Source organism: Passer montanus, unplaced genomic scaffold (genome assembly GCF_014805655.1).
Source record: "Passer montanus isolate IOZ18808 unplaced genomic scaffold, ASM1480565v1 scaffold12, whole genome shotgun sequence".
Lineage (NCBI taxonomy): Eukaryota > Metazoa > Chordata > Aves > Passeriformes > Passeridae > Passer > Passer montanus.
The window spans coordinates 2,358,471-2,385,091 of NW_024358722.1; the positions used below are offsets into that span (position 1 = coordinate 2,358,471).

The 26,621-nt window shown below is 37.0% G+C and overlaps 1 protein-coding gene across 3 annotated transcripts in view; it reads left to right on the forward strand.

The window, feature by feature from the left end:
* The window catches only part of AKT3 (AKT serine/threonine kinase 3), a 152,476-nt gene that overhangs the window by 87,576 nt on the left and 38,279 nt on the right, over window positions 1–26,621 (forward strand). For all 3 annotated transcript variants that reach the window (XM_039697872.1, XM_039697871.1, XM_039697873.1), the window contains 7 exons: window positions 2,674–2,785; window positions 4,203–4,347; window positions 10,852–10,983; window positions 14,869–14,934; window positions 16,559–16,627; window positions 23,618–23,740; window positions 25,635–25,763. In XM_039697872.1, the coding sequence (XP_039553806.1) occupies window positions 2,674–2,785; window positions 4,203–4,347; window positions 10,852–10,983; window positions 14,869–14,934; window positions 16,559–16,627; window positions 23,618–23,740; window positions 25,635–25,763 (776 nt within the window). The remainder of the gene's footprint in view (window positions 1–2,673; window positions 2,786–4,202; window positions 4,348–10,851; window positions 10,984–14,868; window positions 14,935–16,558; window positions 16,628–23,617; window positions 23,741–25,634; window positions 25,764–26,621) is intronic.

Here is a 26,621-nt window from a genome sequence, read left to right on the forward strand (position 1 = left end):
TCATAACAGCTCTCCTGTAAATAACTTGCTGTATATCATATTTCTACATTGGATTTTGCCTCGGTGAGGTACTTTCTTTTTCATACTGGCTGAAGAAGAGGGTAAGGCATTATGAATATAAGTGAAATGCTTTCAATTTAGCATGTGGAGAGACAGTAGATAGCTGTAGTCTCTGGATTATACTCAATGCCTTGACTTTCAATGATTTTATGCTTTAGTAATTGTTACTGTAATTTTTTACCCTCCTCCCACTGCACTCTTATCCCTCCCACATGTAGTGTGGCCAGATGCCTTACATTTTCACAGGAATACTAAAAGGATATCAAAGGTCTTGATTTGCCAAGTTTTAAGTCTCTTTTCCAAAAAAGCAGCATTTTCCAGCAGTGTGCAGCTTTAGGCAGGCACCCAGTAAAGAAAATTTCAGCCTACATGATTGAAGTGTGATAGGATTAAAGATGAGAGGATGGTTTTGTCAAGAGTAAGATGAGATAATCTTAGAGCAGACAATGCTTCTAGTCTCTTCTGCTAGGAAGGTAGCCCCACATGTTCCTTGGAACTTCAGCTGAGGAAGTTTAAAAAAAAGCCTGTTAACCCTCTCTTCACTGTCACTGTGATCACAGCTGGACTTCAACCATACCCCTGAACATGAGGATTTCTTTGACCTCATGAGTAACTGCACCAAACTACAACCCTGGTTAGGTGCCCTAAGCAGCTCATCGTGCTTCTGTCTGCCTTGTTTCCCTTCCAGCTTTTGTGTTAAACTCTCTCTTCCTGTGTCCATCCTCCTGTAGATCTTTCTTCTACACGTTCAGGATGGTTCTCATTCCATCCAAGATCTAGCAGTGTTTGTGTAAGCAGTGAGGGTGAACTACTGTTTCTCTTTTTTAATTGAAATGTTTGTTAAATAGAATATCATCTCTGTTCCTGACAGTGAGCAGTCTGACTTACATAATAATTTATAGATGTATGGTGAACATATAAGTTTCTTCATCAAAGAATACACATGTGCACAGGACAATATTCACTCCTCTTTTATTTCTCATACCTGTGTCTGTCAGGCTTCTGAGGTGTTCTGCTAAGCTGCAGAAAAAAATACTATTGATAGACATATCCACTTCCACACTTCTTTGTTTTTTCAAATAAAAAAATTGCAGTAGATGATAGTTGAGGTTTCAGGATCCTGAATTTGTCAAGAGAAAATATGTCAAGCCAAAATAATTTATTTCTGTGAAAGGAAAGCATGCCTTGTTAAGTGGTACATGTCATATGACTTCTGTAAAGCGTTGACATTAACTGGAATAAAGAATAGTAAGCTGCATAAGTAAAAGGTGTGGGTCAACTGGTAGGTGGTAGCTATATCAAAAAGAAGTTACAGCAGATTGTAGGTGAACAGGAATTCATTTACCATATCATTATTGATTGATTTGTGAACCTGATGAATCATTTTAGATCACACGCACATATTTGATCTGGATCAGCTTTGAACAAGTGATAATATTCCAGACATGAGATGTGATGGTTTGTGTCTACGTTGTGGTAGCTGCAGGAAAACAAGTAACACTTTTGACAAAGTAACTTTAGCTTCTCAAAAATGTTTAAATGTATTTGCATGAATAAGGAGTTTTAGTTTGTTAGAGTTTTGCAGCTGTAATGTTTGGTGCAGCATTGTAGAACTGATACACCGAACAATTGCCTGAATTGCCAGTGTTGTGGTCTTGTCACGTAGGAGAGTAATTGGTGCTCTGCAATATGTCTGGAATTGTGGAACAAGAAAGTTGTTGGATCTGAAAGCACAACTGGTGAGGGACACATCTCTTGAACTGACTTAAACAAGACTGAAGAGAGATAAAGCACTGTTCAAATGTCTAAAAGGGACGGCTGCTGGAAAGATGAAGAAATTTAGTCAAAAGGACAAGAAACAGTATGCTGAAATTATAGGAACATTGCATTAAATCCTAGGAAAAATCTTACAGGAATAAAAATAATTTATTTCTTTATAGTTGGAGAGAATAATTTGCTTACAGGGGTTTTGAAATTAGTACTTTCTGGGGATTTTAGAAAGAGTGTAGAGAAATACTTACAAGAAATAGCATAGGTAGATCTGATTCTGCCCTAGGACACAGAGAGAATTAGATTATTTCCTGGAGCAGCCCCACTGGTGGTGTGTGTGGGGTTGTTCTATATTTAATAATCAGACTAATTTAAACATCTGAATTTTCTTAGGCTATTTTATAATAAACCTTACCCTGAAGTGACAGTACTATCAGTAATTGTGACATGGTTACCATTGAAGGGAAAATGTCATATTCCTCCTGCTGGGTGCAGATGGAAAAATATGCCAGTGGCTACTGCTGTTTCCTTGGCATGCTATAGCAATCCAGGATCTAATACTCTTCTTAGCCTCATAACACAAACCAAGTTAACAAATGGAGATGGCACTTTTTTATATGGACAATGATACAAGTTCGATCCATCTGCCTGCTTTCTTTTCCTGCTTTATTGTTACCTATTACCTGTAGTTGAATTGCTGTTCTGTATTTCCTTGTGTGCTGGATAGATCCTGAATGGGGATACACAAGCTGAATGAATTTCATAAAATCCTAAGTGATTTTATTTGTTTTTCACGCATTAACTGGCAATGTATAAAAGAGGCAATGTCATGTATTTGTCTAGAATGTCAGCTAATGAAAACAGAGCGACCAAAGCCGAACACATTCATTATCAGATGTCTCCAGTGGACCACTGTCATAGAGAGGACGTTCCATGTAGACACTCCAGAGGAACGGTGAGGAATTTATACTTGTTTTCCTTTTCACAATCCTTGTGCAGAAGCCTCAGCAGAGTCTCTGATGGGCCTGCACAGCAATCAGCACTTGGAACTATGACATTCTAAGCAGTTAGTTAAAGATTTTTAAGTCAGCTTCTGTAAAATATTATCTGCGCTCATAACTAGAGTAAGAGTTGCCTGCGAGTAGGTGGGATGAGTGTGTTCAAATAAGCCAAAACTGTGTCATGATATGTCTCTGAAGTGTTAAATTTTAAACATTCAAAGCCTGGATTGAAATATTTCCAGCCTTGCTGTCTTACTCCTCCTAATGTGCTCCTTTCTTTTGGCACAGAATGCAGCATGCTTATTATAATTTCTTTTATGTTGGCTTATTAGTTTTTCTTGTTTCGGTAAACATTCACAAACGCTTAAGAATTAACTTTTTTAATGCACCAAAAAGTTTTTTAATGCATGTAGGGAATATGGGATAACACACTCAAATTTTCCATACTCTGTCTATGATTAGATGCACTGAATCTTCCTGCTGTGGACATCTGTCCTTTGAGACCAGTACTATCATCTGGCTATCATTTTTTGTATCAGTAAATAACCAACAACTTTGCTTTTTTGTTGTTTCACTTAGAGGTTTTTTTATTCTACCTTGTTACTGTGTCTCCACCCTGCCTTTTTTCTGTGCAGTGTAGTAGCTCACACTGCATTCAATAATAAATACCATGATAATATCCCATATCCCTTTCTGGCTGAGCAAAAGGCAGCAGGTAGCATGCTTGGTGTGGGGCTGTGACCTCCACAAGGGCTGCCTGGTGTGTCTGTGCTGCTCTGCTGGCTCTGCTTGCCCCTCCACAGGAACCATCACCTGGGCATGCCCCTCAGTGCAGCCAGGGTTTTAGGATGCTTGTAGGAATTTAGTATCTCTGAGCACCTTTTTTGAGGGAAATTTATGAAAAAGCCTGTAAATTGAGTTTCAAGAGGAGACAGACAAAGACTTGAACATATGATATGGTTTAATAAATCATATTTTCTTTTCCGGTGAAAATTTCTTGAAGGCAGGGGGAATACAACTCTCTTAAAATAGCAAGTTATTATTATGAGATGCTATTGCATAAGAGATGACATCCTATGCTCACAGGTGTATTATACCTGGAACAAGTGTTTTCAAGTTTCCACCAGTAAAGTACTTACAGAATCAGAAGCTGCTAATTCTTGAAGTGATATAGTGGTCCTTTCTGGTCAACTTCACCCCCTTTAAGAAAATGCAGGCTTTAGAAGGAAATTTAAGTGATTGATTAATATGAGTCTTCTGCTGTGTAATATAAGAATTGAACAATGAAGCAATGTAGCATGTGAAAAACTTTATGAACTATGCAGTATATTTTATGAGTTTCTAATAGAGATATTGGCTTGTTCATGATAGGGAAGAATGGACAGAAGCAATCCAAGCTGTAGCAGACAGACTTCAGAGGCAAGAAGAGGAGAGGATGAACTGTAGTCCAACTTCTCAGATAGACAATATAGGAGAAGAAGAGATGGATGCTTCAACAACCCATCATAAAAGAAAGGTAATGACCTTAAAAAAACAACATTTGAGAATGGTCTAGTTGGGTAAAGCAATATGCAGGGAGTAGTATTTCAACATAAATTTCAGTGTATTATAAGAACAAAGTACTTATTTATTTCAATAAAGCTGAACTGCTCTAGTTTTTATTGGTTAAGCTGATATGGCAGCTTCTGAAAAACAAAGTTCAACCATTCAGGCACATGCTAACATTCTTCTTATTGTTTGACTATTATTTCATTCTTTTGTTTGTTTGCTATTTTAGTAGTATGGTAATAAAATATTTTCTTTAGACAAGTACTTTTGCCCCTTTTCTCATGCAAATAATACCCAGTACAAATTAGGTAATTTGCATGGGAAAGGCTAGCAGGATCTAGCTTTTAATGACCTTGGTTTTTAGCTAACTTGGGAAATAACTTTGCTTTAGTTTTCAATGAAGTAAGAAAAAACAGCATTTTGTTTTTCTGCTGTCTTTTACAGCTTTTGGTTTAAGTAGGAATATCAACATTGTTTGTTATAACATACTTGTGGTTGCATTTCCAGAGTGAACAGGTTAAACACAACCAAGAGCATGTTTTAAAGATCTGATACCACTCAACGTTTACTGTGTGTCTCCATTTTGTCCTGTATGGACTACTCAAACTCATGTCCCTCATTTGCTATACAGAGTTGACATGACTCAAGAAATTCACCGAAATTGCATGAAAAAATAATAACCAGTTTACATAGGACTAATTTTACTTTTTCTAGCTAGAAGTGAAATCTGTAGAAAACTAAGTATAAATCTGCTGACAGAGCAAAACAGTCTTATGGCTCACATAACTGAATGCCTTTGAGTGATGAACAATACAAGAAATTGTGAACATTTTTCTATTTACTAATAGAGCATGTTTTGTTTGTTGTGCTACATGAAGCAAGAACTGTAGAAAAGTCAGAGCTGAGAGCTATACCCTTCAGAATATAAAAAGATATAAAAGGTAACTTTAGTTCTATCATGTCCTAATTTTTAAGAACTTGAGTTTGCAGTCCAAACAGAGTTCTTCTATGCAGTTTCATTGTATGCAATTTTCTAACCTTTGTCTGCTATAGAAAAAGGTAAAATTAATTATATAGAGCTGTAACAATACTCTGAATATGTATTGTCAGGCTGACTTTAAACCTTTAGCCTGATGGCATGGATATTTAATGACTGTGCTCCAGAGTAAAATAGAAGTGGCAGCGAGACAGAGGCAGTGTTTAAGATGTGTCAGCCTTGAGAGAGGCAGTGTGATTATGTGGAGGGGATTTGGGTCTGCTCTCTTAAAGATCTGAGCACTGTTCCAAGCCTGTGTATCCTCTTAGTGGAGTACGAAACCACTGCATAACAACACTCATTTTCCAGGTGTCAAAATTAATGCTGTCTGATACAGGTAGTTTATCTGGAATGTGCTCTCCTTGTTCACAGTGCAGTGTGTTTTCCCATACAACAAAAAGAGTTATGGGAACAGGGGTGAGAGGATCAGTTTTGTTTCTGTCTTGCCACTTGTGCTTTAAGAAATGCTGAAATAATATGCTGGGACAGTGTATGGGCAGTGCTACGGAATATTTAATGGCTTTGGCAACCAAAAGCAAATATTTAATGGCTTTGGCAGCCAAAAGCAAACTCTACAAAACAAAGGTGAAACGAAGAATGTTGATATTCAACATCTAATAACAGAACAAAATAACAGAACTAGAAAAAAAAAGATAAATAAAAAGGTAATAAAGGAAAAAAAGAAAAAAAAATAGAAACAATAGAGCTAAAACTCAGAATCCCACGGCAGATTTCTATCTGTTGGAAGATGTTACTGGAAGATGCTCAGAAGTTTTTTTGAATAAAAAATACTAAGTGACCATTATGACAGGGCATTACCACTGCCTCCAACTTAATTGAAATTGTGAAAAACAGGTCTTTTAAAAAGTGGCTTTGTTTTGGAGAAATGTCTCTGAAAAGCTGTTGTTTAAGCTTTCATAGTTGTTAATGTAATCAGAACCATTTCAGTTATAATGACTTAATGCATTCTTATTGATTTTTTTTTTTTTGTAATGGATTTCTTTCCTTTCAGGGATTTTTACACAATGTGTCCTTTTTTGACAAAAGCTTGTTTTGTCACCTGATTTTACATCTAAGCCCAGTGAATTTTGCTTGTGCATGCACCAGATGGTATACATATGAGTAGAAGAGCATAATCAGATTAAGAGACAAGACAGAGAGGAGTTGGGCCTGTTCTTCTCTGAAAAGGTAGCGAAAAGGAAACAGCCTTTAGGATGTGCAACTTGATTTGAATAAACATGACAGCTACATCCCTGCTTAGATTAGCTGGAAGAACCAGAAGCACCTCTTCCCCAATTTTTTAAAATGATGTCAATGTGCAATTCAAGTTTTACACTTCACTACAATTTGTAATACTCAAAATTCTTAGCATACTACTTTTATTTCTTGCTGTACTATTACTTCTTAGTAGAGTTTTTCCATGATGAAATCAGATGAAAACTCCACATGATCTAATAATTGTGCACGTCAGGAATTTAAAAAAAAAAAGTTAAGTTTCTTTAGTAGGAATTTCTAACACCTACATTAGGGTGTATTTTTTTGAACAGATCATCCATAGGGGATGATGTGTTTAGATGGTCAACAGATATTTCCTTAGGGGAACAAAAAGGTTTTGTAGAAAGCTGAACTTCATGTTTTTGTGGTTAGTGCAGTCTCCTGTGGCTTCATTGCTTTTTCTTTGTTTACAAATTTGATTTGCAGGATGCAGATGAATAAAGAACAGATTTTGCAGAGGAAGCCTAAAAGTAATGCAATGAAGAAAAATATTCAAGACTTGGAGTACAGTAGAATTGAAAAACTAGGGAAAATAATGAAGGACAAAGACTCCAGTCTTACAGGAGCCTCCAAAGTTACCATCTTCCTTCAGGTTTAGGAAGTATTCCCATTTTTCCACCAGTTTTCAGTACACCCCTAGCTATGGCATCTGTGTTTTTATCTCCCAAGGTCTTGTGTTCTTTGGCAGACTTTTTGAGTTACCCTGCACTTCGTATCATCTCTAAGCCTTCTGCTAAGCTTCTAAGGAATGAGAGCATCAGGAGACTTTATTCTTAGAACTAACACTACTGCCATAATGTGCTGTTAAGCCATGGCTCAAAATCTTGCAAACCTATTACCTTTCTCTTATAAATATACATATATTTTTAACTTGTTTTCACTGAGCTTGCATCTAGATTCATGACTGCTTTGCTGAACATTATGTAAGCAAATTTTGGGCAAATCAGTCTTTGCAGTCTTTTTGGGCAAATTTGACTGACTTGCTGCCCTTAGTGTCAAATCCATGTCTGCGATCAGTTGAGCCAAGATCCTCCTTCTGTGTATGGGCAGCTTTGCTGACCTGGTTTTATTCAGACTCTGATGGTCACTCTCTAATTCCAGTATCTTAGAGAAAATCAGAAATGTTAGAGAAGTTACTCCTCAAAGGCTGCATGTGATCTCATAAATTTGTGACTGTTAAAGGCATAGGTTGTCACAGTCACTAGCTCGGTATTTTTTATCAATAAAGCTGTCAGCCGTTGTTTGTCAGGGAGCATGATAGCTTATGACTGAATTACTCATTTTCTGCCTGAATTGTATTTTGAATGCATTTTTAATTTTTCATGGGTTTTTGTCAATATTCACTGCTTTTGCTCAAAAGCAATTGTTTTCTCCTTGATGGTTGTCACAGAACCTGGAGTAGATAACCTGACTTTCCAAAGTACTGAACTGAAAATGATAATTGAGAAGTCTTACCTTTAGGTGATTGAAAATGAGGAGCCACACTCATTGTTGTGATCCAGCTTTACATACTACATTATGCACTGCAAGTTATCACACATTAGAGTAGGTTTTGGAGAAGTTGACTCTACAAGGGCAAGGATTTGTCTGTAGTAATTAACTTTACACTCAGTTGTGTAAAGTGAGTTTGCTTTAGGTAACAGTTATACTGAGCCTTTGAAATCTCTGTTACTCATATTTCTTGCTGGGATAAATGCAGTTTTGTTCCTCCTGATGTGAAGCGGTTTGGGCAGCAAAGCAAGATTTGTCACTGCAAACTGTTTGTGTGAGCATCAAGATTAGTTTGCTTAGAAGCTACCAATCAGCAGTTAGATGAGAAAAAGATTTAATTCCTATTGATATAGCTAGAAAATTTATGTACGGGAAGCATCTTCTTAATGAAGCTTTGAAACACCCAGGTATCCAGGTGTTGAATGGAGTGTTGAAGAACTTTTGCATCTTGGAAGTTGCAGGTTGAACTTAAAAGCTGCATTGATGTGGTTGATGGAACTTCAGTTTAACCTTGTATGCGAGCACATTGCAAACTGACTCTGAGTGAACAACTGCATAAATTACTTTCAGAGTTTGTCAACAGCAAATTCAGATCCACAATGATAGTATCATGCACTTGAGCTTAAAGGAATAAATAATTTCAGAAGGTAATTTTGCCCTTTTTTCTCTCACACAAGTGAATATATTTTGCTGCCGCTATGGTCGCACACCAGGGATGTGCCCAATGCCTCCACACCTGGAATGTGTGTGAAATAAGTAGGCAGTGTTAAGGGGTATTTCTGGTAGAAATAAGGAAAGTACTAATTTTCTTGGGAAAATACAAGTAGAAGTTTATCCAGAACAGCAGTATTCAACACAACTGCCTGAGGCCATGACTAGTGATAGAAAGAGACACTGAGAAGATGAAAGATAAGGGATGATATTTTTCTCTCACAAAACAGGATTAAGTACATTTAACTTATCAACACTGAGACTCAGAGTATAATTACTCTTTAAAAATGTTTTGAGGTGTGCTTTTCACAAAGGAAGAAAGGCCATTGATACTGCAGGACAGTGCTATAACAAGAATAGGTGAGTGTATTTCCTTTCAGAATTTGTAGCTGCTTTTCTCCAGTTGCAAAACTCGGTGTTTTTTGTGGCGCTGCAACCAAGCCACTAACACAGCACAATGAAAGATGTGCTGTAGAAGCACACAGTGATTGGCCAAGTAAATTCTGCTGTCAATTCAGGGCAGCCCTGTACAGTCACCGTGTTCTCAGTATTGTTCTGTTTTTTCTCTACATCCTCATCTTTGCATCTAATGCATAGACCATGGAGCTGATGCTTCTGAACTGGCTGTGAAATGAACTTGTAAGAGGATTATTGACTAAAACTTTGGGCTCCAGAAAGTGGCTATAGTGCTTTGAGATCTGAGATCATCTGATCATACTCTTACCATGTGTGACATGCCAGTTGAGCTGATAAATCTACTAGACTCAATTTGTTTGTTGGTGGAACCAGCTCTTGGATGTACTGTGTTTAACCTGCAAAACTAGGGCAGTAACAGAGTCACAGGAAAGATGAAAACTTGCCACCTTCTCCTTTTCAGAGACAGATTGATTAGTGTAAATACCATGTAATTGTAATCTGTACTGAAATTTTTAAGAGTCTAATTCTAATGGAAAGGCTGCTGTAACGTCTTACAGGTACAACATTTCAGTTAGGATTGTTTATGTTTCAAAAAAGCCACCAGTGCAGTGATTGGTGTTAGGCAAAACCTACTGATACACCATGTTTGTGTGTCCCTGGTAATGCAGGTGTTGATGAGCTTTCTTAAATGTGGTGCATTCTTGAAACTTTGCTTCAGGCTAAGGCTTTGTCCTGTGTGTGCTTTATAAAAATAAAAGTGTGTGCAGTACTTGGATTTTGAGCATTATATTAATACTACTGAATGATTTATCCTGGTGGTTTCATGATAGCAGCTAGCTGCCCTCTTTGCCTTGGTGAAAAGCAGCAAGAGCAGTGTTGTCTGGGCATTCAGCCCCTCCCCAAACTGGGAGAGGGAGGGGAAGCAGGATGAAACCCCCATAATCCAAGGGGAAAGATTCAGTGGTCTGATCCATGCTGTAGTGTGTCCAGAAAGGGGCAACGGAGCTGGTGAAATGTCTAGGGCAGAGTCTTATGAGGAGCAGCTGAGGGAGCTGGGGATGTTTATCCTTGAGAAAGAGTCTCAGGGGGGACCTTATTGTTCTCTACAATTGCCTGAAGGGAGGGTATAGCAAGAGGAGGGGAATTGATCTCTTCTCCCAAGTAAGAAGTAATGGAATGAAAGAAAGTAGCTTCAAGTTACTCCAGGAGAGGTTTAGAGTGGATATTAGGAAAACTTTCTTCATTCAAAGAGTTGTCAAGCATTGAAAGAGGCTGTCCAAGGAAGTGGCAGAGTCACCATCCCTGTAGCTATTTAGAAGACATGTAGATGTGGCATTTAGGGACCTGGTTTAGTGTCAGACTTGGTAGTGTTGGGTTAACAGCAGGATTTGATCTTAAAGGTCTTTCTCAACATAAACAATTCTGTCACAGAATTGGGCCTATTTTTGTAAACTCTTCTTATTTTATTGGTAATAGGGTTGGGTTATATGTTGGAACTGGATAACCTAAGTCTTGCTAATCCTTGTTCTTTGTTCCTTATAGACAATGAATGATTTTGACTACTTAAAACTACTGGGCAAAGGCACATTTGGCAAAGTTATCCTGGTCCGAGAGAAGGCTAGTGGCAAATACTATGCTATGAAGATTTTGAAAAAAGAAGTAATTATTGCAAAGGTAAGAAAGATTACATTTTTAATATTGGGTCATTTTAAAGAATGAAATAATAAATATTTAATACATAAAGTGTATTGATTTTTGAGGCTAAATTAGTTTGATAGAAATGTGTATCTTCAGAAAACAAGAATGCAAAAAAAATTTATAACCATTTTGCATGCCTTTTCCCTATTTTATTATCTAGAATGTGCTAAAACACTGAGACAGTTTACTGGGCAGCAAGAAATGCAATCTGAATTTATACAACAAAAAGTGCATTGTGGGGCATATTGGATACTTCACATTTTTTCTAAGTCAGTTGCAGGTTTATTCAGATAAACACATTTGATTGAATGGGCCTGTGCTCTGTTCCTGCTATGTTGTATAAGATTGCTATTCATGGGGCTAACGATTCCCTTTTTTCAGTTTTTGAGAAATAGGAAAAGTCTGAAGCTGATGGCTGAAGTTGTGGTTTAATCACTTAAACTTGATTAGTGTCACTGGCTCTTGTGCCTGGTCATAATATCACTCAAGCTTAAATTTAGATCATCTGCTCTGAGCTTTGTTTCTAGCAAATCTGAAGTTTTGAATCCCACTTCCTCAGAAGAAGTTGAAAACAAGAAACCTACATATACTTATCAACACGAGACACAATTAAAAATAATCCCAATTATTAAATGACATGTTTTGAGGGATGTGGGTCTGAGTGATATTTTTGAATGCTTGAGGCTAACAATATCAGTATCCATAAAAACTGAATGTGAATGTGAATCTATTTTACATAGATTAAATATTAAAATGTCCTTCAGATTTGTATGATTTTCCTATTGACCTATGAAAACAGGGCTTACAGGGGTCTTGCAGTTTATGTTCATTATCTGTCACTCACTTTCTGATAGCTTTAGAATGTGTAGATCAGTTACAATTAAATTTGGCAGAGGAGTGGAGGCCTCAAAGACAATTATATTTCCTTAAGTATCATTATAACTAGCCCTGTTACAGCAGGAGAAACTTAAATGTATGTCTTCAGTGGTGAAGAGACTGACCTATGAGTTCCACGTGCCCTCAGCAGCTGTCTTGTGTGCCCTGGCAGCCTGGTCAGCGTGTGCATGGTTTGGGCTAACAGCAGCAAAGATGCCCTTTTCTTCCTCAGAGTCAGGAGGTGCAGGAAGAACGGAGGCTGTTGCTGCTGCACTCCCCTGGTTCTGCATGGGAAGGAGCCCTCAGTGGCCCTCCTTGTAAGACCTGGCAGCAATCTCTGGGTTTGCCCTGTGGGTCTCAGAGCCTGTCTGGTTGCTGTGTGCTGAGCCTCAGTCTCCAGCCTGACATCCTGGACCAGTGTTCTGCTCACCTCTGGCATCTGGGGATCCTCAGGAGATCTTGTGAGCTCCTTTTCTGCAGCTGCTGGCTTGTATTCTTCCAGCCTTCAGAGGCCTTCAGCTTGTTTCTTTGTACCAATAACATACCAAACAGATATTTAAATTTTAGGGTTTTTTTAATTACTTTGTTGCCTGCTACAATATCATTGACTTTTTAGAATTGATTAAAGCTGATTATTGGGAAACTTTGTCTAAGGTGAGCAAAAAAATCTTGTTCATAGAGGTATGTATAAAGGTAGAGAAATTTTGAAGAAATCAGAGATGGAACTGTTTAAGTTTGAATTTAGCCCAGTCAGGCTGTGAGCATGCTATGGGGGTTTACCAATAGCATTTAGCTCTGGAGGTCAGTGCTAAGGATAGGGTCACTAGGTAGAATAGATCTGCAGTCCCAGTTCAGCATGTAAGTGATATAATATACGCTCTAGAATCAGAGAATGGCTTTGGTTGGAAGACACCTAAAAGATCATCTTGTTCCAATCCCCCTGCTGTGGGCAGGGACACATTCCACTAGACCAGATTGCTGAAAGCCCCATCCAGCCTGGCCTTGAACACCTTCAGGGATGGGAAATCGAGTTTCTCTGAGCAACCTGTTCCCAGTGTCTGACCACTCTCTCAGTAAAGAATTTCTCCTTAGCATTTAATCTAAATCTCTCTCCTTTTAGTTTGACTATTCCCTCTTGTCCTACTGCTACCTGCCAGTGCAAAAGAAGCCCTATAAAAGCCCTAAGCATAGTATGAAGCAGAAAAGTGATGCATTGACAGCTGTATAGCATCTGCCCAGTTCGGACTAAATCTGTTTATCCTGTTTACATGGCATTAAAACTACACTTACAAGGAAATTACTACCAGTATTACAGACTCCTGAAGCAATTCCAGAAAAACTGGCCATTGCTAGCTTTTTATGCCATATATCTGGTGAACTACAGAGGTTTAAAAATAAATAGATAAACAAACCTTTTGTGCTTGTTTTTCTCCTTGAAGTGTGGTTTTTTGTTTTAGTGTTTCCCCCTCTATATTGTTGTAGTGTACTCAGTGTTGCACTATTCAGCTAAATGGCATCATAATTTGTTACCACTGACTATGTTGTTGTTGTTCAACTTCATATTTTGACAATTTTTAAAGTCTAATTTCAAACTCCTGACATCTGTGTTTACTTTCCAGTTTAATAATACCTTATCTTCAGAGCATAGTCTGATAAGCATGTGTGCAGTACAGTAATATTATATTGGTATTATTTGTGGCAATAATAGCGTGTACTCTGACTAAATATATTTACTTCTGTGGGTTTCCAGTAGAAGTTTGAGTCACACCAGGGTAGTTTTTAGTTCAGTGTAACATAAAGCTCAGTGGTTACTCAAGGCTACAGAAAATGGCTGCACCCTCCCAGTGGCTCCTGGGTGTTTCAGGCCTGGCCCCTGGCAGCCTGGAGAGGGGGATCACAGCATGTGTTACATGCAGAATTGTCTAAAATGGCTGTGTGTTCATGCTGTGAACCCCCTACGAGCTGGACTTTTCTCCCAAACCCTCAGGAGCTGCTCCTGTTGTAGCTCAGGGTGAGCCCTCTGCCCGCCGCCCGCGTCCCCTCACCCTGCCCAGCTGTGCTCCCTGCCCTGCCCAGCTGTGCTCCCTGCCCTGCCCAGCTGTGCTCTCTGCACAGCTGGTGCTGTCACAGCCGTGCCCTGGGGCCTCACTGGCACCCCCAGGCTCCTTCTTTGCCCCCTACATGGTGCCCACCCCAGGGGTTGGTAAGAGGGCCCGTGGAGGGAGCAGGGAGCAAACATGGATGAGCTTGCCAGGAAGCAAAGATCCACAGCAACTGCTCAGTGTCCTTGTCTCACTTTGGTACAGAGCTTGTTTTTATCTTTCCTGCTCAGGCTCACAGACAGGAGAGTGTCACTGTCTTTCCCCAAAGTGCCTCTTTTCCAAACTGTGGCTGGAAATGAGTTGGGGGTTGTGTGGACATCTCCCATTGCCAAGGATGAGGCCAGTGTCCTTAGGGATGCTCAGCCTGGTCAGAGGAGCACTGCTCACTGCTGGCTCCTAAGGACAGCTTGGGTGGATAAAAACAAAACCAAAAACAAACCAAGTGGAAGTTTAAAACCAGAAAACCTGACTTGACTTAACACTTGGCTAGATGAGACTGGGTTTTATATTTGCCTGTCACTTACTCCGTGTGTACATGTCTCGCACATTGGTTTAGTCTCTCTGTAGATACATTGTTCAGGTGATTCATACCAGAGCTGTGAAGCTGTGTTGACTATGTTTTTTAGCTATCAAATCCAATATTATAATTTCTTTCTTTGAATTGAGTGTAAAGACTTCATTTTAAAACAAGAAAATAAGAAAACCAAATAAAATATGTTAAATCAGATTTTTGTAAAATATTTCCTCAGAAAATGTGGAAATTTATTCATTTTTCAAAACTGTACCGTAGCTGTCTCTTTTTGAAAGCATTGACCTTTTCCTTATAATTAATTAAATAACAATTTTATACCTTAATTCAGACCTACTTCTCTTTATTTCACAGGATGAAGTGGCTCACACTCTTACAGAAAGCAGAGTATTGAAAAACACCAGACACCCTTTTTTAACAGTAAGTATTGGGAGCTAGTTTGAAGTACATTAGCAGGCAATATTTAACATCCATTACGAACATATTTTACAAACTTTAAATTCTTTCTCATAATGATTTGTAAACAATCAGTAGCTATCTGGTGCTTATGATATCCTTTAGCAGGATAAAGAATAAGAATTAATTAAGAATTCAGAAATATTAAGAATTAATAATACTTAATGCAATTAAGAATTCAGAAATAAAATTTCTATTCAATTTGTAAAGCTTTACTGTACCGAAAATAAATTTAATTGTAGAAATGTGTAATCATTGTGCAATTTTTTTGCAGTTTTTGTATATTAACACTTCTGAAATAAAAATTATTAATTTCACAGAAATGTATGCATTTTTTACTAAGCAAATGTAGTTAAAAATTCAGTAAAATAATAAAAAGATCTATTTCATTTGTTCAAAATAAATAGCTTACAGAGGTGCAAAACTCAACCCCCACTACCTTTGTCTTCATATGGTTAATATTTAATAAAAGGGAAAGACTGAAAAGACGAAGATTTTGAGACTCGTAGCAAATGACAGTTAATTGATTTAACTTTACAGGTGACTTTCTTCTGTAGAAGCAATTCTGATTCCTCTTCTTTGAGAATATATTAAAAAATACTTCCCTATGTTTCAAAATATAATGAACATGCTTTCTGAGCCAGGGGATTTTTTTTTTTTTTTGCTTTGAAATTTCAAAGTATAGTATGGAAGCTTTCCTATTTAGAAAAACTTAACTTTTTTTGGAAAGCAGAGGATTGCATTTACATTGGTGGTCCAAAATATCCTTGGAAATTCAGTAAAGATGAAAGAGGTCCTGCAATGTTTCTTGAATTAGAGTATAATGGTAAGCAGGAGAAGGAGTACCTCCCATCAAAAAATGCAATGGTACTGCAGTTGTATCTTCTTATCTTTCTGTTACTCTTCAGCAAGTTTTGTATTGAGATATGCAGTTTCGCCACATGTAGTTCTACTACATTTCATTTCTTTTAGACCAAGTCTTCATCTGGAGATTTTCTGTACTATCATTGATAAGTCAACATTGATAAATCAAAATTTTTAATTAAGATTGTAACATCTGTTGCAACTTTAAAATTATATGGAAATTAATATATTAATTTGGCACTTAGCATCCTTAACATTCCATAATATGAAACTAGAAAGTCCTTGCTTTTGAAATGAAAGCATGCTGGATGTTAAGATGACTTTTAAAATTTCATTTGGGAGAAATGAAAAAGAATATGATAATCTCTCTCTTCATGGGCACTGTGGAAGTGGACGTCATAAGTGATTGGAATATTATCAGTGAATGGAAATAACTGGTACTGTGTGAAATTGTGTGTTTTAGTACCCATTTAATACTTTCTTGTAATAAGCATGATGTTTTCATACCAGTGGACATGTAGCAAAGATGAAGAAACACTTGGAAGTTTTTGTGTTAATTCATCTCAAGCTCCAGATAAAAAGTTACACTTTTCATTACTCATAAAGTTCTTGCCAAGATCAGAATTTTCTGCTTAAAAAGATAAAATTTTTTTACAGTTTAAGTGCAAGACATTGGGTTAATATAAGATGGTAATTGGTTTGATTTTGCTGTTTTCTTTGCAAGTCCTTGAAATATTCCTTCCAGACAAAGGATCGTTTGTGTTTTGTGATGGAGTATGTTAACGGAGGAGAGGTAAGTTTAAGAAAGATGTTCTGCACTTGTAACAGTAAGGCTGTCTTTGGATTACACTTTTAATGTTATATTTTTTCCTTGCCTTTGTGCTCTCTGGTATCATTAAAAAAAATGGAGCTGTTTTATTTCTTTAAAAAGTTGACATATTCTTATACTTTTCTGTCAAAACTAGTTCCTCTTCTGAAAAAATTAGCCTTCTGTATAGTGAGAGATAATTTAGTGCTAGAGAAATAATTACATATACTTGCTTATTGTTCTTTTTATTTAAGCATATTATAGCATGTTCTGGCATGAAATAGTCATAATCCAGTGTAAACAAGCAAAATCAATGTTGATTAGCGTTACTTTTGTCCTAATACAAAATATGTGCTCTCGTTTCTGTAACTGTTACAAATATCTGTTGGAAATGAGTGGAGCATTCGTGTTTTTCATTGCTTGTCTCCACTTCTCTTGCTGGGTACTCTGGAACTTTCAACTAAAGCACTGAACTTCTTAGAGTGTTATTAGCTTTGAAGCCATTGCTGTCCTCCAGCTGCTTACTAAAGAATGAAATATCAAAAATGATACCCAGCAAATGGAATTAGAGAACTGCAATCAAAGAAGAGGGATTTATCTGCCTTTTAGATGCTGTTTGCTATTCAGACTGTGTCTTGTTACAACATGAACTGAGGGATTTTCCTTATTTTTTCAACTATATGCTTCATGATAATGTTAAAGGACTAAGTGTTTCCACTAGGAGGTTTTTTTTTAATTAAAAGATTCTTTCTTAATTCAGGAATTGCTGTGGCATGATATGTAATGTTTTGCATTATGTTTTAGCTGTCTTGTGCAATAAAACTGCTTGGCTATAATCCCAATGCTTGCAGTCCATTGGATCCCAACTTGTCCTTGGCCATCCTCTACCAGCCATGCCTAAATATGGTGCTATAGGGTTCTCATATGGGAGGATGGCTTGTTTAACTCAATGTTTAAACCCAATTCTGGACATCACAGGTGTTGAACCAGACACAAACATCTCCCTTGGCAGTAAAGGGATAACAGCCCTCTCTTGGACACTCAGCTGGCTTATTTGACATTGAATTTACATCACCAGTATTAAGTCAGTGCTGTCTGCAATGAATTTTAAGTATTGTCTTATAAGCTAGCTCATTCTTCATGGTTTTCCTCTGTGTATCATCTTACTGCATTTCTGTAATCTCTGGGGAGACAGTTTGAAAGTTGAATTTAGCTATTTGTCTTTTTCCCATCATGTTTGAATGCAGAGCAGAGCCCACAGAAGATGCTTTCAACTCCTTTCTTGTGATTGAGGATGCTCTGGCTGTATTTTGGTCAATTGTAGTTTGGTCAATGCATTTCTCTGCATTTTTCAACTCCTTTCTTATGATTGAGGCTGTATTTTGGTCAATTGTAGTTTGGTCAATGCATTTCTCTGCATTGGGTGGTGCAACCTGCAAGTGTCATGTGTTTGTGGGTGGCAGCCTGCCATTGCTCTGGGAATTGCAATTGCAATGTCCTCGTGCCAGGATTGGGTTACTTTCTTCCAGTGCTGCTGTTTGTCAGTGTTGCTCGTGTACTTTGCTGATGGTTCTCTAATTCAATGAAGCTGACTCTGAAGTTTTGCCACAGTGGGAAAAAATGGCCTTTTGGGAGCAGGCAGTATTCTTTGAGGGAACTCTCTTGATTTGCCCACGTGCTTCTCTTTCACTAGAGATCTGGAATCTTAAGTTGGACAAACTGTCTTTTTTAATAGGAAAATCTTTAATCTTACAAAATTTTCTTGTGCATTTCAGACTTTGGTCAGTGTCTTCCAAAAAATATAGAGGATTTCATATTCGTAAAAATAGCCTTTCTATTAACTCAGAGTCACTGCAAGTAAGTTGCTCAAAGTTTAGCCAGCATTTTAGCTTATATGATAGACTTTTTTCTTTTGCGGCTTATATCTTCTGCTCTGTATTCCAAGGAAGTTACATTTCCCTATGTATTCTGAGTGTTGAAGGTGTTGAAATCTCATCTTTTAATTATGTCCTTCCACTGGGAAATTGACTGTAGATGTGCCATGTTGCTTTTGATTCTCTTCAGTGCTGTTCTACCTTCAGTGTGGTTCTGTTTAAAATTCCTTTAGATGACATATTTCTTTTTAGGTAACCTGTTGTGCCTGAATCAATTTGTTGGGAATTTTCATGGATCATGTCTTTCAGGAGTACTATTACCCAAACAGTTCTCCTCATGAAGGAGTTCTTGAAGTTTGTATATGTATTCTTGTCTCCTGCCCAGGTGAAAGCAAGAAAATGCCACCATTTAGGCTTCTGCCCTAGTACAGTAATAAAAACTGTGGTCAGTTGTAGGAGTCTTTGCTTCCAATTTCTATGGCTAGAAAGGAAAAAAGTCAAGGAAAGGGGCACAGAACTTCCTACTGGAGGAGTAGTTGTGTTAAATGACTGTAAGCAAGAATCTTTTTTATCTATTAAAAATCTAGATGCACAGTGAAGTTTATATCCCTCTGCAATAGTAATAATTTTTCTTTGCCTTAACTTGCCTATGTAACTTCTAAGTTGGCTGGGCTTAGTTAATAAGAGAACATGTTACAATGCAAATGCAACTGCATCAGTTTTACTGGTCTGTATGTGTGTGCTGTTTTACAGTGTGCAAAACATTACAGTTAAATCCTTTGGATTCCATCAGAAAAAAACCCCAGCATATTTGTACTTTAATTTACTAAAGAAAATAATTTGAGGATTTTTTTTTTCCAAACAGATTATTCAGATGGAGATACTGAATATGTTTTCCTTATACTGAGAAAGTTTTTCTGCTGCCGAATGCACAATCTTGAAATAATTGTTGTGGGCCAAAAGCTTAATTTTGTCTTCATTTGGTTTTCTTTTAGACTCCATGGGTGAAATGTTTACCAATGTCTATTGATCATGGCCTATGTTGCAGTGTATAGCTAGAGGGATGCATCTGCCACTGTAATTACTTTTCAATACCTTTGTTGTACTGAAGGAATTATGTTAAAGTAGCATTAAGAAATTGAAATTACATTTTAAGAAAACAAATATTCATCTGGCTTGATGATGAAGCTGAGTTAACCAAATGACTCTTTATTTTTGGGGAATACTTTTGGAGTCTATGTTTCCCGGTTTTTATTTCCAGTATTTTGCTATAAAGTTTGAAAATGTTTTAGGAATTGAATCTATTACATACATTACTCTCCAGAGTACCCTGATTCAGCTGACTAATAAGTTGATTAACTTCCTCACTCTGCATTAAGGATAATTCCAAATTTTGTACTTTGTAACCAATTTAATTGGTAATTATGTGTATAATAAAATTAGACCCTAAAATTTGTTCAGATCCTTCTCCACAGAAGAATTCTGAATTTCTGTTCCTCTTGGCATTTTTGTTGCACAGCTCTTACTTCAATTCATTAGGCAGAAAAGAAGTAAATTGCTTGTTGTATTTGAAGTGCTATTACTGCCTAGAAAAAAAAAAAAGAAAAAGAGGATTTACAACCTACTTAACAAAACAAAAAAGTAAACAAGAGAATCTTTCTTAACCTTAAATTATTTTGATAGTCCATGATAAGAGTGCTATATTTCTTTGGGTATAGAATGTACCAAGAAGCAGAACAAAGTCTGAAACAATAAATAAATTATTTGAAATTTCAAGGTTGCTACTGCAAGTGCTTTGCAAAATCAACACTCAAATATAAAATGCAGAGCTGAACAAACTCAGTACACAACAGCAAGAGCCAGACATTCAACTTTCAACATGCTAAGTAGGTCACTAGTGTGTGTACAACTTTAACCTATCAACTGATAAAAGGTTGTGGCTTTTATATATTTGGCATGCTTGGATTTGCAGCTGAATATACTTCTATGTTTGATCTTTGTTTAAATTTTTCCATTAAATTTTTTTATTAGGAAAAACCCCATGACAGCGTTGTTGTTCAGTTTTTAAAGGCATACCAGGAAATTTGTAGCTCCAGTCCTCACTGTAACAATAGCACCCTCGTGTATGCCATCAAAAATGTCATGTGCAAAATGGCTTTCTTTGTGCCAAAGCTATTTCTGTTGTAATTCCTGTGATTTTATGGCACATATTTAATAACTGTAAATCAAGAAATAGTGAAAATGTTGGAAACCTTTTTTTTAAACCTTGCATCACATTTCTTCTTTTCCTTCTTTGATTTAATAAATATAATCTTCCTTTTCTGACAATTGTAAATAGAACTCAGTGGCAGAATTATTCTGAAATAGTGAACCAGCTAATTAATTAGCTGAAAATTATGCTGTAATCCCCCTGTAATCTCCCTACTTTCCCTATTATAATTTTAGAATCTGCTTAATATCTTTAGCATATATTTGAGTGTATGAATGTGCTTTAAATGTGCATTTTTATATCTAAATGTACATTCTTCATTCAAAACTAGCAAGTATGGTTTGGTGACAGCTCTGTTAGGTGCTATAATAATGTGAGGAAGAGTGACTGTGGTGTCACATATACATTAAAATAAGCTGACTCAGAAGCTCACAGTTTCTTTGACAAACACAACTGCTGTTAGTTGTTTCTAGCTGGTCATTTAACTTTGGAGTTGGTGTTTTTAATTAATATCAATAATCTTGTTGGAAATAAACACTAAAGAAGGTAATTTTTTTTGTATGCTAATTGTCAGGCTATGAACTTTTAGATTCAGATTTGGGACATTCTGAATGGAAACTAAAACAAAAATATTGGTTACAAGTATCCTGAAGTTTGAGAGTTTTCTAAGGCTGCTCTTCAGCTACTGGATTAGTCTCCTTCAAACAGAAAATTGCAATAGTCCTTTGGAATAGATATGAAATGTAGGACTAACTGGGAGTTACAAATTTTCAGAGTGTGTTGATCTGTATTTTTAATTACTTTTAATCCACTGAAACAAAAAACACTCTTAAAAATGAGTAGCACTAGCTTATTATTTATGAGAGATCACAAAACAGACATAAAGGCATAAATTGTGTAAATTTTATATTTTACTTTATGTGAATGAAATTATACTTAGCAGTATTTGTTTTCTATTTAAATACTACAGAAATGTGTGGAAAGGACCACACAAGTTGGGAGATATTCTTGTTCTTTTCCCAGTTTGGTAATGCCTGAGGCATTTCATGGAGTCAGACATGGTTGCTTAGTGTGGGTGGGTCTAGTGATTGCTGTGACCACTGGGCAGCCATCAGTGCAGAGAGCAAGACACTCAGAGAGGGCTCCTGCCCACCAGGGGTTGGTGCCTGAACAGGGGAGCAACAGGAGCTACAGACACACCTGCAAATAGAGGTCCTCCTTGCCATGCAGGTCTGCCTTTTTTACACAGGGTGTCTTGAGCACTGGAAAACAAGTTAAAAGGAGAATACAATGAACAAGATTTTAAATATTTTCTGTAAATCATAGCGCAGTTTCTGTATCCTGTGAAGTCTCTGCTTATACAGATATATGCTGCCAAAAGGCTCAGTTTACTGGGAATTTTGTTTAGGCTAAGACAAAAGTGATACACCTATCATGAATTACAGTTCTCAGGAAAGAAGTTGACTTCTAGTCCATAGCAGTGACTTTTTTGAAAAGTCACAGAATTATCAAGGTTTGAAGCCACCTTGAAGATTATTTAGTCCAACCATCAACCAAGCACCACCAAAACCACCCCTAAACCCTATCCCCAAGTGCCACATCCAGAAGCCCCCCCACTGAAAATAGCTGCAGTAATTCCTACACTGTTCTGTGCCTTGTGGATAGTGTAGATTTTCTAAAGGCATAAAGTAGGATGTGATAAAGACAGATTAAGCACATCATTGGCTTTTTTTTCCTGGTTAGCTTTTGGGTAATTTTTAACCTACCTTGTCATTTCACAGTTCTCATCTACTTGATACTTTAAACAGTGAAAAAAAACCACCCAAGCCTGCATGCATAGCTGTTGTGGATTTCACTGTCTATGTTTAATTTATAAATGATAACATTTTTTATTTCTGTTTTGTTGATTGTTAGCTCCCGTGGTGAAGCCAAAAACATTGTAACACGGCTGATCTGGTCTTACAGAGAATTCAGAAATATATACTCACTAATCTTTGTTTGAAGAATTATCCAAACTTGCTTTAAACAGTAATTAAAACTCACCACTTTAGAAAACATTTGAATTGAATAGCTAAAATGTGCTTTTTTAGATGTTGTTCCAGGTACTGAGGGTGATGTTTTAGCCATTAAGATACTGACAACCTTACAGAGATTTATCTTACACTTTTTCATTGCAGCTGAAATTACTGGCAATACATAATGACTATTATTTTTTGCTGAAAGACTTTCAAGTACCTGCAAAGTGCTGTTACTTCAAAAGTATTAAAGAAGAGACAAAACACCCAAACCAGTGTTTACATTGTAGCAAAGAAATACTCTAAATACACAGATTTGTTTTTATAAGCCCTAAGCATTGTTGATTTGCTTTTTCTAGGGACTACTACTGCTAGCAGTGTGAATGTGTGCTTTGGAAAATGCCAGTTCCCTGCTCAGTCTGAGTCTATTGAAGAACTAAACCTTTTCCAGTTCAAAGAAAAGTTACTAAAGCAGTGAAAAACATGAGGCAGAACCAAAATCTGTACATTTTAGTGATATTTCTCAGTGGCTTAAAGCAAAAATCTGAGGAAGTAGCAGAGGGAGAAGTACAGAATGATGCTGTTGAGTACTTTTTCTTTTTTTTTTTTCCTCTGGTAACTGAAGGTTAAATGAGTAGCAAGCAGAATGCCTTAAACAAGATTGGTATATTGATTAAAACGCTGATTTAACAGCTCGCTTTCTCCCTTTGGAAACCTGGAAAAGATAAGCCAGCTGCTGTCTAAGAGTGCTGAGTGTCCACTGAGAGTACACTATCTATCATCACAATATGGTGATGAGAGGTGTTTTATGTTTGTGTTAATTTCCCCCACTAAATCAGTAATTATTACAATCCTGTCCCTGCTGTTTACCCTGCAGCTGTTTTTCCATTTGTCGAGAGAGCGCGTGTTCTCAGAGGACCGCACACGCTTCTATGGTGCAGAAATTGTCTCTGCCCTGGACTATCTGCATTCTGGGAAGATTGTGTACCGTGATCTCAAGGTAAAAAAAAAGAAAGGAAAAAAAAGTAATCAAATTTTTGTTTTTGCAGTGACTATGGGGACAAACACAAAGTAATTATAAAGTTGCACTATTCAGAGTTAATAGGGAAAAAAAAAATCTGTGTTCAGTTTTAAGTTCTGTGTGTGCTGGAGGAAGTTGCTTGATATAGTAATCTCTAGATGGGTACATTCCCTGACTTTAATTTGATTATAAAATGAAACAGGGTACTGTACTAGCAACACTTGAAGGAGATTTAAACTTCTGATCCTCATTCTCCCACCCCCTGCCCTGTTACTCATAACTTAACTTAGATTTTAGCACAAATCTCAAATACAATTGTCAATGTCCTGAAACAAGGGAGATGGTGAATTGGGACAATGTGACTGCATTCTTTTTATCTCAGCAATGAGGTGTTTCTGTATGCACTGGAAACATTTAAAAAATTCAGAATACTTCAACAGAAAAAGAATTTATTTCAGCATTGATTAAAAAATTATTTTGTCTTTTGTATCTTGGGAAAGATTCCTTTTACTGGAATGTAGTTTGTTTTAGATTTGCCAGCATATACAGTTGCCAGGTACCCTGTTACACACTATGACCATGTTATATGGAAAAATAACCTCTGTTTTCAACAGGAGTATTTTCTAACTTGCGTAGGAGGAACCTCTAAATTCCATGATAAGACAAATTTATTTCTGTGACAAGCCTTTAATTTAATGTACAGGAAATTGTGCTTTCCTGTTCTACGTGCACAGTAGTGGAATTCATTCATGGAATCCTTTGTACAGAAACCCAGAAGAAGGAGGAATTGGTAGGCAAGTTCTGCTCAGGAAGGCAATCAGAAAAAAAAATACTGGGCTACCTGTTTGTAGCAGAATCTGTTGTAATAATGTGAAATGCTGTGAAATATAGAATTGTCTGGTCAAGGAATGATAGGTGATGGTTTTTTATTTAAATTCTAAATTATAAAGAAAGAGGAGTTTGACATCATTAATCTTCTATTTTTCGTGTTGTCTCTTTGAATTTTCTTTGCAACACACTGAGACTCAACAGGAAATCTATACTTTTGATTGTGTTACAGGCTTTATGCAGACTTAGAATGACAAGGCTATGATTGTTCTATATTGGTATTTTCACCACATGCCTTATAATTAGTTAAAAACCAAACCATTTTCTGTTGAGAAAAGTTGTTCAGACTGTTTTCCTTGGTTTCAGTTCTAGCTGTATTTTAAGTACAGCTAATTGAAACCCTTTGGGAAAGTGATATTAGCCATTATTCTGAATGCTTTCACATTTCAAAGCAAGGATCATATGTTTAAAAAGCATACAGAGGTATAAATTCACAATTTAAGAAGTGCCCTTTGCAAGTAGACAAGGAGGAATTTACCTCAGGGGTGTTTTTATCAGTAGCTGCCCTATCCCAAATTCTGTCTATTATTGAAAAGGTTCTGGAAGTTGGAAGTATTTTAAGGATTTATGGATACTGGCTGTTTCATGACAGTATAGAAAGTAAAAGGTATCTTGATCAGTGACTATCATGTTAGACCAAAGGAAACCTCTGAAGTCATTGACCTGAGATTTACTATTGTAAACTGTATTTAAGTATTAACTCATTATGTAACTTGTGTGGCAATAAACACTGTTAAATGCTGTAATATTTTGATGCTGTATTTTTTTTAATTACAAAAGAATTACATTTTTTTGCAAAATTATGTAACTTGTGTGGCAGTAAACACTGTTAAATGCTGTAATATGTTCGATGCTGTATTTTTTTTAATTACAAAAGAATTACATTTTTTTGCAAGGAACAGCTCTTTTTTTACAAAATTGATGTAATACATCGATCTGTCCTGTTAAGAAATACTAAGGGAATATTTTTCTCCCCAACACACAGTTAGAAAATCTAATGTTGGATAAAGATGGACACATAAAAATTACAGATTTTGGACTTTGCAAAGAAGGAATCACAGATGCAGCAACTATGAAAACATTCTGTGGTACTCCAGAATACCTGGCACCTGAGGTATGATTTGGAATATTTTCTTATAATACTGTATAAAATGTTTCTTTTGCATTTAATTTTAGACTGACAGTCTGCCTGATTAATACTCTATAGCTGGTATTCAGAATGGAATGTGCTGCTATTCTTTGTGGTGATTGTATATATATTGATGCTCTGCTTTTCTTAGTGTTTAAAAAGGCCTCTAGCGTGCATTTTCCTTCTTATGTTTGCCTTCCACTCTTAAAGTTTTTATCTTCCAATGATTTCTTCAAAAATAAGCTTCCATCTGTCTGTCACTTGGAACATATGATCCTGCTTAACTGAGCTGTATAACTAGCATTTATATAGCCTCAGTGGAGGCGAGGGGGAATAGGAAGGTACTGAGTTTGATGGGTTTTATCTGAATTCCCCGGTTGCAGGGAGAGGGAGTTGAAATTTTAGATATTTCTGCTCAAAGCAGTTGAGTGTGTCAACCTCAGAACTGGTTGAGGTGGGCACCAAAACTGTCTGTTTCCTAGTATGTGAGCAGAAGTGACATCCAAGAGTATGCCACCCCATCTTTCCCGTTAGCTGGCACTCAGAGTGCCAGGCATCACCCTCCTTAAGGATCGATAAAAAGATGGACATCAAGACATTGCTTTGGTTCCCCTTGCAGGAACTTTTATTGGAGCTCTGGTTTGGCACTTGAGAATCTGTTGTGGAAGCTCAAGTCATCCAAGTGATCTGCTCCATTATTATTAGTGCTGACAGCTCTGCCACTGGTGCCTGCTGAAAACAGGCAAGGGAGGCACCACCAAGATTGTGTTTTGGCCCTGCCTGGCTTCAGTCAACAGTACTGATTGTGGTGCTCAGAAATGTCACTCTGCCTCTCCTCAGGGG